This window comes from Myiozetetes cayanensis, unplaced genomic scaffold (genome assembly GCF_022539395.1).
Source record: "Myiozetetes cayanensis isolate MyiCay16 unplaced genomic scaffold, myiCay2020 scf2-11, whole genome shotgun sequence".
In the NCBI taxonomy this organism is placed as follows: Eukaryota; Metazoa; Chordata; class Aves; order Passeriformes; family Tyrannidae; genus Myiozetetes; species Myiozetetes cayanensis.
In genome coordinates this window covers 30,087,119-30,106,422 of record NW_026087411.1, presented here as the reverse complement: position 1 = coordinate 30,106,422, position 19,304 = coordinate 30,087,119, and the positions used below count along the sequence as shown (strand labels likewise).

General features: G+C 34.7%; 1 protein-coding gene across 3 annotated transcripts in view; it reads right to left on the bottom strand.

Moving 5' to 3' along the window:
- The window catches only part of BTBD9 (BTB domain containing 9), a 152,035-nt gene that overhangs the window by 132,211 nt on the left and 520 nt on the right, over positions 1 to 19,304 (bottom strand). For all 3 annotated transcript variants that reach the window (XM_050316241.1, XM_050316243.1, XM_050316242.1), the window contains 6 exons: positions 17,773 to 17,939; positions 12,596 to 12,806; positions 11,201 to 11,564; positions 9,322 to 9,586; positions 7,090 to 7,309; positions 5,248 to 5,367 (listed from right to left, as the gene is read on the bottom strand). In XM_050316241.1, the coding sequence (XP_050172198.1) occupies positions 5,248 to 5,367; positions 7,090 to 7,309; positions 9,322 to 9,586; positions 11,201 to 11,564; positions 12,596 to 12,806; positions 17,773 to 17,854 (1,262 nt within the window). In that variant the 5' untranslated portion in view covers positions 17,855 to 17,939. Of the gene's footprint in view, positions 1 to 5,247; positions 5,368 to 7,089; positions 7,310 to 9,321; positions 9,587 to 11,200; positions 11,565 to 12,595; positions 12,807 to 17,772; positions 17,940 to 19,304 lie in introns of those variants that run through there.

Below are 19,304 nucleotides of genomic sequence, written 5' to 3'. Positions count from 1 at the left end.
GCTTAATCAGTAGCTAATTTCAATGACTTTTCCAGGTGGAAAGAAAAATAAAATTACTGCACCACCACCAGTAGAAAGCACAGTTATCTGAGGCTACCTGATTAAGAACAGAATTAAAGAAAAATGCCTTGTCTAGACTATACTTGAGAATCAAATCTCTTTGCATATCATTATGTGCAAAATAATTGTGCACAACTACTGGTATTTCTTAGTCTAGAACTGCATTAGTAATGAAACATTTACTCTTTTTGCATTTCTTCAATGTTCAGGAGACAGAGTCTACAATTTAATTTGCCTTCACTCAGGCAGAGGATTACAAATGGTGTAATCATTAGTAGCAAAAACTGCTGAAGCGCCAAACAAGAAACCCACCCAGTATCATCAGTGCTTAACAAAAGGAAAGGCAAGTAATTCTCTCTGCACCAATAAATACATTTAATACACGAGTACACCTTCTAAAGTAAAAATAACTGTAATGCCACACTTCCTACAGCAATGAAGTCCTTTAAGGCATTTAGACATATTGTATCACTATTAATTCAGCATCCTAGTATTAGGAAACCTCAACATTTTTGAGTTCAAAGCAAATTAAAGAACAGGAAAAAGAATATGCTTAAATAATTTCTCATACTCACAGCACTATTCTATAAGGATCAGTCAGTTCTCTTAATAGAAAAACGCTTTAGTGACAGAAATTTATGCAGCAATAATTAATATTTCCTTTTGATAAGTTACATTATAATATCTCAAAAAGAGATAAGATATTAAAATAGTAGTAAATGCCTATAAAAACTGACCTTTACCCCCTTTTTCGTTATCTTTTTCAAAAGTTGATATTACTGATAACATGGCATTAATTTCAAACTCTAAATTAGTCTGGTGAGCCAAATACTCCCCTAATCGAAACTCAGCATCATCCAATGTCAGATGAAACATGAGAAATGAATTGAAAGTTTCCTTCTGATTTTATGTACTATCTCTGTACTTGCCCCTCTATAGCATAAACAGTAAACCAGAATGATTCCATAAATCTGGGAAGTTTTAATACACAACCAAAGCACACAGTAGGAATAACAGTTTCATCAAAGGAGTTAAGAAGTCAAGTCTTTTAAACTTTTATTGTAGTGACACCTTGTGGCTATATTTTACTTATTTTGAGACTTAAAAAATTTTCATTTTCTTCTCAGTCTTTTAATGCAGTTTTTCAAATTTTATGGTCTAGGACAAAGTAAAAAGATGAAAATGCAAATCAAAAATGAAAGGATGAAAAAAGCGAGTAGGATAAAACAGAAAACAGCACTACCCATTCAAAGATCATTACCAGTATTAACATTCACTGTTACAAGAGGAAGCTGGAATAACTATGAACACAACACCTGTTCCTAACTTTGACAGAAAGCTGATTACATGACTTTTTTCTGTGTCCCATCTTCCCTCTAAAGAGTTTTCAGTTCTACATGAAAATTGCTATAGAAGTGCAAACAATGAAAATATGACCAAAAGAAATACTAAAAAAATACAGTACCATATTTAAAAAAAAAAAAGGAAAAAAATTTGCCCCATAATCTCACTCTCTTATTTGCTTTTTCTGCATACTATAGGACTGTTCAATTTTCAAAGGTGGTAGAATAATGTATTCTGACAGCATTTAAAGCAAAAATTAAAAGTCTAAAACACAATTTGTCAATAAAATCCCCATGTATTATACTCACCTTTTTTTTTTTTTTTATTAAAAGCCCTCTAAGTACAGCAACATCCCTCACTTATAATACTAAGCTTTGACACCAAACAAATAATCTTCCTGGTACAAATTAGCTTGTATATATAAATCAGGATTTAGATTTCACAAATAACAAATAGATCACTTAATGGGTGTGAGAAAGCATAAACAATCTTCTCCATTTTTTTCATCTATTAATCTAACAAAGGTTATGGCTGGCAAAAGTTACTCTGAATGTATATGCTGGAGCATGCAAGTAGTAACAGGAAGAAGGAAAGAATGTAAATAATCTTATCATGTTACTGGTTTGACTCTGCCTAATTAGTCTGGATGTTTTGATACATGCTTTGCCAAGTACAAATTATCTTTCATGGGAAGCACAATAATGCCACTAATTCTAACACTATTGTGAATATTTCACAGTGCTCCATATATCAAAAAAAAAATCAAAGTCACGACAGAGACTATGACATACACAACAATGACTCTTTAAGGAGGCTGAGTTGGTCTTAATTCACTGTGGTATAAATTATCAGTTTTATTTAACAACTAACTGCTGGAACGGTGCAGTTTTTTGCATCCATCTAGTGTGAAAGAGGTACTTCCAGATTTCTACATAGATATATTTGCTTAAGAGAAAAGTTAAAGGTTTTCAAAGAGAAACAAAACCCCCAGCCGGCATACATGCAAATAGAAGACACACCACATCAATTTTTACACCCATGGAAATGTTTGAGTAGCTTCTTGAAACTCGGATGAACATATCAGCTCAGCCCTTGACAGCTCTCACCTTTTACAACTAATATTTATGTGGAAGATAACTCAAAAAGGCAACTAACCTTGCCTAATGTTACAGGGCTCATATCCTCTTTATAATCTGTTTGAACAATTGCTCTGGTGTATCAGACACAGACTGGCTGTCCTTCAACAACCTGTACAGAATCTGGCATGTTCTATCCCTCGCTTTGAAAAATGGTGTGTAAATAAAAACACCCAGCCAGTTAATTCTAGCCTCCAATTCTTTGTTGCTCCTCAAAATGTCACCCTATACGGTGATGTCATAAAGCACTTTGGGCTAAAAGAATCTTTTTTTTTTTAAATGAATAAAACCAAAACACCACCTATCTCAAGCCTGTACTGGTAAGACACTTAGTCCATGATCTTCTGCTAAAAAAAAACACCTTAAAAAAATTGCAGCATGGTTCCCTAAGTGGTTCCTTCCAAAAATATTATCTGCATTACTAAGGCAAAAAGGGAATAAATGCAAAAACTAATAGCAAGAAGACAGAGCAAAACATGATGCTTGCAATCCACTCCTCTGTACTGTTTGTCCACTAACAAGAAAATTTTGGCACTGGGACTTGCCACACTATCTTGAGTATACAACAGAAACAGCATTGAGCAACATGAAAATATAACTAGTTTTGGATTAAAAAAAATATGGATTAACCAAGTGCTAATAAATAGGAGTGATTTGCTGAGTTACATTACAGTCTTTCTCTAAAAATGGGGCAGGCATTTACGTCTTCAAATAAAATAATGGGTTTCTTCTTATTATCTGCTGATAAAACAGGGCATATAAAAAACCCAAAACATATCTGCCCTTTGATAAGCATGCATAACTTAACCACAAAAATATCAAATGTTAAAAGAATACATTCTCACACAACCTCATATTAGGTCATATTTTAAGTCTGTGCTCACAAGACTGGAGAACACGTAGTTTTTAGGTGACAAAAAAATCTGAGGCATGAGAATTATGTGATAAGGAAATTTGTGCTGTAGTTATCTGGACAACTGTACACTTCCAATGTGTGCTACAATAAAACTGCAAGGGGGAGGATCCCAGATGTGCCTGTGCATGCAGATCCCCATGCATATGAAAGCACCACATGAAATGAACTCCCTCCTGATAATCTGCTCCTTCAAAAGAGGGCAAGTCATTCGCAGAGGATTAAGAATTCACTGGAGAGTTAGAAAGTACAAGAGATCCTACTGTGCCAAAAAATGAGTAAGGTATCTTCTAAAACTTTGGAATAATGTTTTCCCCTTCTCTATTCCCTCTATGCACTTTCAGGCAAGGCTACAAAGAGCCTTCACCAAAACAGAACAACGACACTCTCAAAAGACAGCACACGCACACTCAAACCCAGATGAAGACACCTGGGAGGGGGGTGGCAAACAGGTCAACTGTTGTTGAAATAGAATAGTCACTTTTGGACAAGATTTGAATGAGGCCAAAGAATGGCAGCTCTTTTGAAAAAATGATTTAGGGAAGTCCCACCACAACAGAGAAGTCCCTAGACATTATTTCGGTAACATGATGGAAGTGAAAAAACCCTGTGCATGCTAACAATCCATCCAATTTGAATGAAGCTAAAGTCACACACAAAAAAATACCCCCAGGAAATGTAAAACACCTACCAACTCATGAGACATTTTCTCAGTGCTAGGTGATTTATCACAGACACCTTTAAGCAAAAATTTAGCAATACACACACAAACTAAGGGACTGCACCGACCATTTCAGAAAGAGAAAACGGTAACACCGGAATTAAAAAAGTTACAGGGAAAAGGTGAGAATGTATTTGTTTATATAGGGAAAAATAAATTACAAGTCAGTTACATTCAGTATGAACTTTTAGTAAAGGACAGCAAGGTTGAGAAAGATTTATCTGAGGAGGAGAGACACGCAAGTGACCCATCAGACCCCTTCCCCATAGACTACAACTGCTTGCCAGTAATCCAATGCTGCAGAGTAGTAAGGGTCAGAGAGACGACATTCTTTGGGAAAAAGAAAGCACTTCCCTCCCTAGGGATTCCAAGAGTTGCGCCGAATAAAAACTTTGCATCTCCAAAACAATTACAGTACAGGTAATTTCCTCCTTGGGTCTATAACCCAAAACCTAACGACAACAGTATCTTGGATATCTACAGATTGTGGCCTCTCCCTCAATTCAATTTTTGGATAAAACAGTTTCAATCTGATTATAAGCTTTTCCCAGAATTCCCAGCACCTACAGTAAAAAAAAAAATCATCACCTTAATAATGCTTAAACCCATCTAGATATTTTGGGTTACACAAGGCATTGCTCAAACCTCCTTTCACTCTTTGACAACTTTAAAACAGTCTCTCAGTGCATCAGCAAAAAATATATAAAATATATAAAGATACATTTCCACATTCTATAGTAAGTACGTAAATGCATTATATAAATTTAGGTTGTCAAGGAATAATGTTTACTACTGAGTGGAAAAAAAAAATCATATCAGCTGCAAAAAAGCATGAATATGAGTCAAAAAAAAAAAGTAGATATGAAAGAGGTAGGGTAAAAAAAGTACATTTTATCAACTATATTTACATTAAAAAATCATCCACCAAGATAGAAAATTTTAGGATAGCTGATGAAAGTTGTGTATATAATGCACTTTTAGAAATACATAATGCAGTAGCAAAATCCAGCAACTTATTCTGGTGCCCACATTCTTTAATGTTAGCCGTGCAATGTTAAAATTGATGAACTGACCTGCAGACACGGGCAGGAAAATACAGGTTCTGCCAGGACCGACAGAGGTACTTGGAGTGATCGATAACCCGAATCCAGTCTAATTCATCCATGGACACCTCAATGTAGTAGGAATAAGACCTATGAATTGTTAGAAAACACTGGTTAGAACATAAGTTGACACATTTTAGGTATTAAATTTTACACTGGCTTCTGGATTTTCAGTTGTGCTGAAGAGAAGGCTGTTTATTCCTACCCAGATGCCTATTTTCAAACTAGCTTTGAAAATAACTCTCATGCAGTTCAAACATTTTTAAAATGATTTGAAACATCCTTACACTCACAATCTGCAGTCACTATAAGATACTGTCGTCCCTCAAAAAATGTAATGTAGACTTTTAACTCAATCACAAAAATAATAATTTGTATTCTCTCTGCATAGAATAAAACTAAACCACCAGAGATACAGTACTATTTCTATTGCCAAATCAATAAAGAAAAAACCCAAAACAATTAGCGGAGTAAAAATGCAAATTCAAACCCTTCACTTGAAAAAAAAGCAAATTTACTTTAAGGTCATTCTCACTGATGCTGTTCTTCACTTTTGACCCTTTCACTTCTTTATAATACATCATTAACCCTGCCACTACTTCCTTACACACTCCAAAATTACTTCATGAAAAATAAAAAAAGTCACCAACAAAATCTATGTCTTCCTCTTGCTTATCAATTACATTTAGCTTAAAGCTTGCTGTTAAGAGAAAACAAACACAAACTAGAATTTAAAAGCCATAGCTAATTCCCTATTATACCTACAACAGTGACACTTATAATGAAGTAGAAACTTGACTTGGGGAGCAACAAATGATGAAATAAATGTTTCAGCATATTTTCTTTCTCCTAATGTACTAGTCTGCAACATTCACAGGCATTTCAACAGCACCACATCAGCACTTAACATCCTTCCATGCTGATTTCTAAAGAGGAATTGCTCTTCCAGAGTTCTACAGAAATATATCTTGTTAAACACTTATGCCTTTGTTCATATTTCCAATTTTTCTGAGGACTGAGAAGAGTAGGTGTCTGAAGTTGTACTGTTTAAAAACCCTTAAAATGTTAGATAGCTGTTAATTCTGTACTAAGTTGTCCCATAGAGAATATTTTTTGTCTGAGTTTCAGCAGCTGCTAATTAATGCCTTGCAGATGAGGGGCATTTTACCAGTCATACAAGCTCTCCAAAAATTGCTAGAGAACTCCTCATAATTAGAATATTTCTAACACTGTTTCAAATTTTATAAAGTTGGTTGGTAATTGGTTCATAAATTTGGCTGATCTTCCGGGACAAGTATTATAATATTTATATGAAGCAGTTCCTTGTACCTTCAAAATTTTATTTTTTCATCTTTGTAAAAGAAACAGAGAAGAAACATAAATTTCAGTTTAACTGAATTAGGAGAATTTACTTGAAACAAATAGCTAAAAACCATGAAATGTTCTAATAACTACTGTAGTTTGTTGGTAATTCACATTCTAAATAAATTTTACTAACTCTGAACTACAGAATCACAGAATCATGTAGGTTGGAAAAGACCTCAAAGATCTAGTACAATCTTATTGTCAAAGTGTGTAATTTCTTAAGTTCGACATATTGAAAAAATCCGAAAAAAAAAATTCATCCAATGTTTGCAACGTAAATATGTAAAAAATACAGTTCTTCCAAGGAACTAGAATATTGCTTTTCAAACTGAAATAATAGCAGCTGATAAATGGCAAATAGAAAACAACTAAAAGAATTTACATTTGGTAAACTTCCATTAGTACAAAATGCGTTGCCTTCCCTTTGTGTGTCAACTTGGCACCTACCGACTGTCTCTGTCCCACAGGAGTATTCGTATGTAGTTGATTATTGACGGCTGGCCTAGTTTAATTTCAATTCCAGAACGGCAGTCGTCACTGATCGGGTGTCGAGAGAAGCCATGATCCAAGTCATAGTTCTGAGTATCTCCATCTAATAAAGCAGATTTCAGCTCCCCTTTTACAACCTGTGCTCCGTACTTCATTGTTGCAATATTTTCCCCTGGTACTAAGAAGAAAAGGAAATAATTGCTTAACTTTTACACTCTCATACTGCCAATAAGGTATTCTGAACATCAACTCTATTAGGTCAGACCAGATTAACCACTAGTATCCTTTTTTGGCCAAAAACCCATCCTCAAGTGAAAAAAAAAAAAAAAAAGCATTTTAGAAATTTAGCTTCTTGAATTTCATTGATATTCCCTAAGTCTTTTATGGTAATAAAGTTGTGTATAATTTACTAGCTTGTAATAGATACATTCTCACTCCCCTTCGTGATTTTACAGAATTCTGTTGCTCCTTCCTCACTCAATCAATACTTTCCCTCTTGCTTTAAAGTTTTGGTCTGTTTCGTTTCTCCTTGTGATCAGCTTCTCACCATACCTCTAATAGTTTTTCTGCCCTTTCTTTCTGTCTTCTTTTTCTAATTTCAGCTGTTGGTTCACTTTGGTTTTGGGTGTTTGTTTTGTCTTGTTTTTTGTAAGTGGAAGGAAACTAAAAATCACATAAAATGTACAGGATGTGGATCAAATATTCAAGATGCATCATGAATTTGCAGGGTGGTATATAGGTTAGTATAGCCATATATGCTCTTTTGATAGCTATACAACCTTCCAGTACTCCGCAAAGATAAAGGAACTCGAGTGAAACAGGAAAGTTTTGGCTACTTAGGCTTTGAAACAACATGGTAAAGCAAGTTTTTTATGCCATCATTTCATAGGAATAAACTTCTTGCATCCCAGGAACATCTTCCATCAAGATAACTGGAGATAATGACCCCTAACTTCAGCTACAAAACAATACACTGATGAACCACCCTCTTCGTAAGACATTTTTAAAACCTTCTTTGAGGAGAGACCCAAAAAACATGATCTGAAAGCTAAATGATAAAAAGCTGCCCCTGAATTCTTCAGGTAGATTGGCAACAGAAGTATGAATTTTTTCAGGGTTTTAGGTTTGACATCTAAAGAACAGAATTTGAAGTGGTGAAATTTTAACTGTATTGTAGTACTACTACATCAAATGCAAAATTATGAAACTGTAAGTAGTTGTCAGCATTTACACAAACAGAAAAAGTTCCAAGAGCCCAAACAAATACTTAAAAAACAAAGAAATTCCACTCTCCATAAAGCTGTGATTAGGAGTATGCTTTTGTGGAGAGATAAATATTCAGAAAAAGAAGTCAGAAAACACCACCTGACTTATTCAAATTTATTTACTGCAGTGTCAACAGAATATCTTGCATGACAAGCCTTTTATAGTAACCTAATATTAAACTCATATGTTTAAATATTAATATCTGTAACTTCTACAGGAGAACAAAGGGGATATGCAGTTAACATTTTCAGAGCTCATCATGTATGACTGAGAATACAGTGTAGGTTCTAAGAGAACATTTAAATTTATTCTTTACTGTAGGTCAAATACTCTCTATAAATCACACATTAGATAGGTAACAATACCTTTCTAAAGCTCTAGTGCTAGCTACTCTTCTTGAATTAACAAGGAGCACAGACCAAAGTCAAGCACAAAGCTTCTCTCACTTTTTAGACTTCCATTAAAACCAGTTTTGGAAGACTTGTTTATACTACTTGGGCAAGCATGTAAACAGTAACAGAAAAGATGTAAGAAGTGAAGAAAATATGAACATCTTCATGAAGTAGAAAACAAGTTACCATCAGCATAAAACCATTTAAATATCATATATCCCACAGCCAATGCATTTTTAAATTTTAATGTTTTTGTAAAGGTTTTTCTATTAAAATAGCCCTCCCTCTAGGAAAATACTCTCATTACAACATTCATGATTGAGAAATATCTGAGATAAAAAGCAAAAAAATATGTTGACTAATATTATCTGAGAAATGGAAATGGCATGAACAGTACACAAGATATTTCCAAATGTAGGATTTTTAAAAAGTGCAATAACAGATAAAAACTCAAAAGCACACACTAGCCATATCCTCCAGACAACTACAGTCACTAAATGAGAAGGAAACAAACAAAAAACTTGATGCTTACTTAACATGCCCCTATAGTTGAGGTCCATGTCCCGACTCTCTGAACGAATCTTAATGGCATCTAGGATGGCATCAGGTGACAACAATCCAGAAGGTCTTACAACATTCAGTAGTTCAGTTAGACTCATCAGTGGCAAACGTACTGCCTGCATGATTTCAGCATGGTTTTCCTTGGGGTTATGTTTACACCAGTTCATCAAAGCTTGGAAAATATCCTTTTCAGGAGCTGCAAATGAGTCCCTCACTACAATACTTAAAAGAGCAGCCTGAAAAAAAGAAACAAGAACAAAATGAAGCACACCAATAAACAGAAATTAAATTGAATTTTATCTTTTTAATCATGGGAAATTAAAATAAGGCAAAAATTAATGGGTATTTTAACTAGCTAACAAAAATAATCTCCACGGGACTGACTCCCTGGAACTGTATCTTGTTTTAGTTATGCAAGTAAATTAAAGAGTCCATCACAAAAATAATAGGTAATATTACAAAACCACTAGAAGAAATAAGTCAGAATTGAAATGTAGAGAACTACTCAAATCAATATAAAACCACTTACTACTTCAAATTTATTTTGGAATATTGTAACAGATTTGGGAGTATAGTTCAAAACATTCCTTTAAACTTAGGCTGTTATAAGAACACTGATGAGAAAGAAGTGTTACTTGGAATCACTTTTTTAAACCATTTCTAACTACCTAGGATTTCCATCCCCCCACAATCTTTCTTTGTCTTTTGGTACCAACTTAGAATCAGCAGGTAAAAACTCCACTGGCTCTTATTCGTGCAGAAAACCCACTGACTGCAAAATGAGAACACGAATAACCAAACAGCTTTTGGATTTTCACTTAGGTAGCAGAATAATCAGGAGTTTGCCTAGAAAAAGGATAAATCTCTCATATATACCAGGACTGGCTACACCAAACACATCAAAGTATGCTCTTCCTGATAAATGATGTTTCCTCATTATTTTATTATTAATATGCTCTCAGAGCTCAGATGACAAACTGCACATGACAGACAACAGTGTAAAGAAAAAAATATTTTTCCCTTCACAAGTAGTAAGTTAGCAGAGCCAAAGTGTCTCATACTTATTCAAGAAAGAGGCCCTTCACAGCTTTTCCACTGAAAAACACTTACAAAAAAAATTAAACCATCATTTAAGGTCCTCTGCTACTTCACGTGAACATCATTTGAAAACACTCCATCACTATTATGAACAGCTCAAAGACCACTCCAGAGTAAGTGGAATATTTAAACTTCATGGACCAGCCTGACTCAACCACAAATATGCATCTGAAAACAGAACCAACACACAGGAAACCAAAACCATCCTACCACACCACCACATTCTGCAGCTTCAGAACATGATGACAATCAGCAACATAAATCACAGCAATCTCCAGAATGCTTTAGTTTACACAGCAGAAAATCCCCCATCACTGATGAAGTCTATATCAAGAAAATAATGGAATGAAGTATCTCCTGCCATCTTCAGATCTTTACTTTACATTCCCTGTGTGGCCTTCACAAGCCAAATTGTATTCCATCAAGAACAGATGAAATGGGACAAACTAAGATTAGACAAATTAAGATGCCTGCTCCCATCTTTTAGAATACTCCATCAGATTTACTATATTTAGCTATACTGACCAGTCGAAATTAAATACCTAAAAAATTCAGAACAGATCACCAGAACTTTCAGTTCACCTTGGCTTGAACGTTCCCAACTGTCACCGTTTCAGTAGTATAAAACAACAACTGTTAACTAACAAATGAATTTTTATTTGGTGCCCGCACCAAATGCGTACATCCTGAAGTTGTACACCGATTAAAATGAAACATTTCTGAGGGGGGAAAAGTGCAAACAAAAGATATACCTTAGAAAGTGATAGGAAGCCTTCGCTGGAGAGCACCTCTTGGGCATTTCTATCCATGAACATACAGCACATAAAAGTTAATTTGGGAAGAGAATAAAGACTGGCAACATCAAATGTCATACAGACATTCTGAATATTAAGTATTGTGCAAAGATATTCAGATGTGGAATCCTCCAGTTCTGGGAATCCATATTTATGTGCTAGGCTTAAGAAGTCTAGAAGAACCTCCTCTTTCTCATCTCGTAGTGTAGCACGACCAGTGTAGATATATTTCAACAGCATGGTAAATGCTTCTGCAGTGGTGTCCTGAAGAGGAATTTCTGCTTCAGGCTGAGATTCTCTCATTCCTCCATACAATAATGCTCTATAAGGAAGATAAAATTTGAGAACTTTATATCCTGACAAAACCCATGCAAAAAGTAGAAAAAGAAAGGAATAACTATCTGCAGCAAGTGGAATACAAAGGGGACATGGTTTGAGAATGTACAAAAGAAAACTCCTTATGCTTGGCATTTATAGTGCAGCTCTGCTCTGAAAGCAGTTGCACAAGAATAATCTTCTAATGCATTATGCTTTTATCCTATACAACAATACCTGCATCTCCACTTTGAACAACCAGAAACTGAGATCTGGTCCTTGTGCCTTGCTTTTTAAATATAGTACTATCAGTGAGAAAGAAAATTTTAAAAAATAATTTCAAAAAGCAAGTGAAACAAATAGTTTGCAGTGCAGCTTAGCAAATATCAGGATTCTTGATCTCCTATTCCTAAATGCAGCACATGGCAACTCCAATAAAATTCTGAATCTTGAGAAAAATCAATGACAGTTTGAACAAAATTTGCAATCACACTTTAGTTTAGCTATTGGCTTATCCCTCTGACAAAATTCACTGGAAAATTACCAAAAATTCTATTAATACATTTAGAGTTAAAAATGCCCATCTCTTAAAAAAAAAGAAAAAGCTGGATTAGCATTATACCTAGTTTTAAAATATATATTCTAATCTGTATCAGCCAAACCTCTTTAAATATTCAATTCCAATGCATCAAAATGAAACTTTCTAAATGAGTATATTCCATAGAAGTACACCATTTACAGTCTCAGAAGTCAAAACAATTTTGCAGTAGAACTTGTCTGTTCTCAACTTATCTTTCTCTTGAATTTGTGAAACTACCTTCAAAATCCAATTTAATGAAGGTCAAAAGAATAACATTGTGACATGGTATTTATCTTTTTCTATTTGGACACAATGATTTGATGTGCTGGGAACCATTCACACAGAAAAGGTCACACTCAGAGGACAGATGATTACACCCTGAAAAGTTCATAGAGAAACAATGTTTATCTTATCTGCATAAAAATTTCCTTTAAGCCTGACAAAAAGCTATACTTTACCTGAAATAATGGCATCTAGCAGCCAGGATCACCCTGTGTGCTGGAAAACGTTTCTTTTCTACAATAAAGGTAACGTCACTATATTCTTCCCCGTTCATTAGAGCACCAATGTGCTCTGACAGAATGTGAACGTGGTCAATCTCACCCACAGCTGTGTAAGGACGAAGTGGATGGCTGTTACTCATCTTGGAGGGATGGTGATATTGGTAGCCTAAAGGGAAAAAGAAAACAACCAGTATTATACAGAGAAAAAAAAACATTAAAACCGGCAAACATGAAACTGCAATTACAAAAAAAAAGTCTAAGTAACCATAGAAAATGACAAGAAAAAAAACCAAGAAAAAATAACCCAAGAGGTTTTCTATTAAAGTTCATTTACAACAGGATTCAATGCAGCTTGCATCTACAATTCTAGCTGACAAAATATTTCAGAAAATTCCATCACCTTGTTGTTCTGTCAATTCATTTACTTAAAAGAAAAAGCTTCCAACAAAAGGAATTAAGAATTAAAATATTATAAATAATGCTACAATTAGAAAGCAACTTTATCTCAATTAAAATGCACATAAATTATAAACAAGTAATGTGAACAATTAAGCCTAGTCTTAATTCTCAAGTCTGTACCAAAATCAGTGACAAGTGAAAACATTAGCATTTTTGCAGGATTCTAATCAACTTTTCAGAACTGGCAGAAAATAAACAATCAGGATAACTTTTAATAAATAACAAAGTCTGTTCTTTACAATGAACAACTCCATTTTCTTACCCTTCCCACTCAGTTTTCTTGATGCCTCTTTGTTCTCTCACATTTTTAAGAACACAAAGCCCCTAATATCTCTCAGTCATTAAAATTAGGAAACACTCTACTAATGTACAATATAGATTAGTGAATTAGTCATATCTTCTATGGAATTGTTTCTTCTTAATTCACAACAGGTTTGTTGGTTTTGGTTTATTTCAGCAACAGAGGCTTTCAGTTGTTACACTTTGGCTTATTTTTATCTAAAAAGAGGCTGGCTATTTCAGATAATAACCATCCATATTTTCAGAGAAATCCTCTGTTCTCCAGTAACTATCCACTTTTTGAAATGGGCACATACCTAGCGCTGAAGAAAGACAGTGTAGCACAAGAAGCAGGAAAATGATGAGGCCATACCTTGCACACAGCTAACACATTCATCTTTCAAGTGAAATATTCATGACACCACTGCATTTTTATGCTCCATTTAAAAATATTATGAGAAAATATGCATCTATTTTCAGTCATTTCTACCCCAACAAAGAAAACACATGCACACGGGGTTAAGTATGCACTTTAACATGTGGAAATGCTTAACCCAAAATCCAAATACTGTAGAAACAAGGTCTCAAAGAACTTTAAATGAAACTAAAAAAAGTGATAGAAATAAAAATAAAATTTGAGAAAAATAGAGTATATTGAATTAACATGGATCACATCACAAATGGGAAGAAAACTCCAGCTTTCCACAGGCTGTCTCTGCCATTAGAAGCTGTGTGTCCATGTAGCCATTACAGCACAGAACCAGCAACACTGGTCAAGATACTGGAGGTGGCCTAACCCTGGGAACATCCAATACTGCACAGTCATCCTTCCATTCTGACATGGTAGTAAATTAATTTTTATGGGTTTTCATAATAACACATTATTCCTTCCATTTGCATTGTTTAATTTATAATTAGCTAAGACAAATTTATGCAACATACACTTCACTTCCAATAACATTTACTTTGTAACAAGCAAGATTAACTTAACTCACACCAGCCCAGCAGCATCTATTTATCCCAGGAATAATGTTTATCACAACACAATTGTCTGAGAGTTTACAAACAACAGTAAAATTTTAACACCCTCAAACCAGAAAACTTTTTATAACCAGAGGAAGAAACAAGAGGATGTATTTGTTACTCAGCTGCAAATCTTAAGTCTCAGTACTCCTCGAAGACTTCTGGACCATACACGTCCATATTTACTGCTGTTGATCGTCATTTGCTAATAGGCAACCTAACAAATGCAAATTACATGCACATTATCAAGGAACTCTGTACTATCTTCTGTTAGTTTCAACTTTGATTGTGTAGGGAAACTGATTTATGACACTTCATGCATGTACAAGCATTGGCACATTTTGGTTTTAAAATCTACTTTTAATTCCATTTTTTCTACATTCTACTTCTTTGTTTCCTGAATCCACTCGTGTCTCTAAAAAATAAGAACAGGTACTGTCTGAATAAAACTGAGAGACTGTAAAAGTGGTGAAGACAAGGGAATGTCACTTGCTGCACACTAACTATGCTACTGAGTACCTGTGAATGTTTCATGTGCCAATCGGGTGAAAAGTTCAGGGGAAATTGTTTTCTATTTCAAGTTAAATAAACAAATAAAATCAGAAGCACACTTCCCTCTCACAGGCACATAAACTTCTCTCTAAACAAGAATCAGTGTATAGAAGAGGGTAATCTGAAGTGGGGACATTTTCTAGTAAGCCAATGATGCCAGTCCTTATGAACATCAAGACCCTGAAGGACAGCAAGCAATGAAAGTAGAGATTTAGAAATCGCCCTGTGTAAGCAGTAAGACAAATCTGTTCTGATGTTTAATGTTTTCCAAATTGCTGGCACCATGCACTATTCTAAACTGCCTGTTTCAAACAAGAACATACTGATCACTGGGAACAGAGGACTCAAATCATGGCTATAAGCCTCTAGCTGAGGAGCCTTTCAAATGCATGAAGGACCCAAAGTGCTGGAAGCTTATCACCTTTATGAAACTATCTTCATGCCTTAGATGTGTTCCATGGGTAAGATTAATATATTGAAGAAGCATTCAACAAACTCATTTGTTTACTATCACAGATTTCCAATGCAAGTTTTGTCTGTATTGTGGATTTTTCATATAAAGCAGCCCAGTGAGACAGTCCTGCCCTCAAAATACAGAACCAAATAATACATGACTTCAGATCTTCCCAGACTGGATTAATTATTGGTATGAATTTACTCAACCCTTGAGGTGATCTGCACACTTCTTGTTTGAGGAAGTAAAACATAATAACCTCTTTAGTTGTGGCAAGTCACCATGACCTCACAACTTCCCTGTATAGTTAAACATGTGTTTTTCTCATTGTAATTCAAAAGCATTACTTATTATAAAAAAAAATAGACAGATCCTGCTAGAAATTTGCGTAAAACCCTTCCTGAAGATCCCTCTAGCATCTTCTGTCATCAAACATCACCCTTTCAGAGAGAATACAGGTGTTTACTCATCCTGGCAGCCAAAGAACACGTAACCAGCATCAGAATAAAACACCACGCATTTACAAGCCTCTTGCCAGTGCCATAACCTATTTCCAGGAGGTATTCAGAGCTAATTAACTACTTCAGGAGTCACGCAGCCTTGTTCATACCACAGAAATAAACAAGCAAATGTCTTCTCAGTGGATCTGATGCACCTTTAAAACTGCAACATTGGGAAAGGCATTTGTTAAGTCCGAAGGCCTACAAACCAACTCTAAGACCTCACTGAAAGCCCTGCTTGGTGTCCACCTTCAACAGAGAGCATGTGAAAAATGCGGCCTATTATTTATTACATAAGGCACTGTGAGATATCACACAATGTGTCACGGCTAGAAAAACAACAGTCCCCCAGCTTTCAGTTTGCTGTATTTCTGTTACAGTAATCTGTAACATGCTATGGCACAGAGAAACACAATCTAGAAACTGCAGCAACAACAGTAGAACACCAATGACATCCTTACTAAACAACTCTCAAACCAGAGCTGCAACGAAGACTGATACTCCATCACTTCCCTCCCTCATTTAGGCTAACACCAAAGAACCCTCTGAAAAGCAGTGCTGTTTCAGTGAGACATGGAAGTGTTGTTTTTATAGCAGGCATAGAAAAAAAATAGAATAAATTTATCATGGATACTTGTCAAAATAAAAGTTATTTAAAATTAAACTGAGAATGTTTACGTAACGGATAACTCTACCAAAACTTTAGAAATATATGCAAGTAAATACACTATTGCTGGAATAAAAAATTTTATTAAATATATCTGGATTATAACTGAGCAAATAATTTCACACCCTTGAAAGAGTTAATTCCTTCATCATCTAGTTTGTACCTAGCAAGAGAGTATTTTTGTCAGAATCACACAAAGGGAATTTTCTTAAATGTAATTCTCTTACACTACTATTTTATCTAGAAATAGGAATTAGTTCTCAGTTGATCAGAGGTATTTGAGCAGTATTTCAATTTTTTGTAATTCATTACTTCGTAAAATAATTTGCTATACTGTAAATATATTCCAGCAAAATATTGCTTTATTTTTCAATTTCTATTATTGTAGACTCGCAGAATATGATAGATGTGACAGTAAGACTACTGTACAAACATACCACTGTTTTCAAATATGGTTTGTATTTTTAATGAATACACATATGTCTTTTTATAAAAAAAATATACTGTTCTCTTAAATTCAGGTACAGTAAACTCATATCTCAGGAAATACACATTTTTAGTAAATATTTCAACATTCACAGAGTACAACTTGAGTAAACACTGATTCTGTCAGAACCCTTGCTACAGCAGCTCCTTTGCACTTCTAAGTATTAATAACAAAATTGACTATGAGTGAAAATTTTAATAGGGAAAAAAATGAAAGTATGTTCTAATACTTAGTAGCCATTAATAATAGCAACATCATCAACAAATTTGACTTTATAAATATAGAATATGAAAGCTCAAGAAAATGTAATTCGCAGAACTTTCAAGCCTCATCTCCAAACCTTCTGTTGTGAAAGGACTAAAAGAAAAGCAGATGGTAGCATTAATGGTAACGAACCACACCACTCAATGACAGCATTCTAAAGAACAATTTCGTACAAAAAAGTGTTTTGACTTAAAGCATATGGGAAGTTATGCACTGCTTATCGGCAAACATACTCCCATCTCTTAAGTGCTGTAGCGCTAACATCTCACGTTCCGCTCCAAGACATATTCCTGTGATAGAAGAGCAGGAGTAAATTTAGCTAGGTACAAAACCCAATATACTAAGTGCAGATTATATATTAACACACATATAAATTAACCTGGTTGAAATGGCATACAATTAAACCACTAAGTTAAAAAACTCAAGAAAATAAATTGGTCCACTCACCGGTAAAATTCTCTGAGGATCTACAGTGAACGTAGCCTGTAGGCACATTACCAGCTTCCTGAAAATTAGGGTTCTTCGCCATTCTGAACAACAGACAGATTGAACAGCAGGCTCATAGAAACGCTATTCAGCAACATGCAGCTGCACAGCAAGAACTGTACCATTTCCTGAAACAATGCACGAAATACATACCATCAGACTCTGGGAACATTGAGCATTATGACAAAAGCAAGCGAGATGTATACTTCTCAAATCAAATTTTTGTGGAAATAAATTCTTTAAAAACACCTCAATTTTATGGGAAAACTTCTAATAACGGTAGAATATAGCATCAGAATTACTTTTTTGGGTCATCATCACTGAATTTTGACCATTCACATTTTTAATTGTCAAAGAAGATGGTAACATACTGCCATTCATTTGTTCATAATTAGTCACAAAAATTTCATCCTGACTTTCCTGACACAACATCAATGTCCCTGAAAACACCTCTTTAACACATAGGTGTTCTAATTAAACCAGATCTATACAAACTGTATCACACACGCTTTATTCCCTACACAGCCAAATCTCTTCAAGTCTTCTTGCCTCGTTGAGGGTTTTGGGGGTTCTGTTTGGTTTTGGTGGTTGTATTTTTTACAGCACTTAAGGCAGTTGCAGATCTTTCTCTTGCGTAAGCCTTTAATTTTATAAACAGGAAAACAAAACAAAATTGCAGGGTGAGGAAATACAGAAATATAAAGGCTTTATTTGTTTAAATACATAACCAACATAATAAGTCTCTCTCAACAAGTATAAATTATTGTTATCCTTCCCATCATACCTGCCAGCAGGAAAAATAAACTGTATTTAATTTGTTAAACAGATGATACCTTGATCTATGAATTCTCTCATAAGAGCCACTCTAATCTTCTTTAGAGTATACGCTTAAGAGAACAAGGGAGGAGAAGGCAGAAAAAAATATTTTTCGGTTGTCTCATTAACTGGAAAGTAACCACACCTTAATCCTGCAAATCAAAACCAAGCATTTGACAAATAAACTCTCCTGGTTTTGAGGAACAAAACGTAATGTGTAAATATTTGTCCATACCAGTAATGTATGTTATCAATTTGGCCTCTATTATCAAAATATATTCAAAAGCCATTTATGAAAATTATTGGGTGTTTTTGGTTAAATATGAGTAAACATTCAAAAAGAACAGTAAGTTTCAAGTATCCGATTTACAGATTTGTAACATAAGACATGCCAAACACATCTACATGTGTGCTGCACTTTAAAAACTAATAAGTAAAGGATAAGAGCATTGGTAGGCAAGTGAGACTAACAGCAGATTGCTAACAAGTTAGCATCAACTTATTTTTTTTTAAGTCTGATAATACATCTTGTAAATCAAAAGTAATTTCAGTGAATCACAGCAGTGCTTAACTGGTTAACTACTCCGACACCAGAAGGACCCGGGAAACTATGTACCATCAGAGCGTCAAAATACTAAACTAATCGTTAAAGCACAAGAAAATTCAAATAAGGCAGC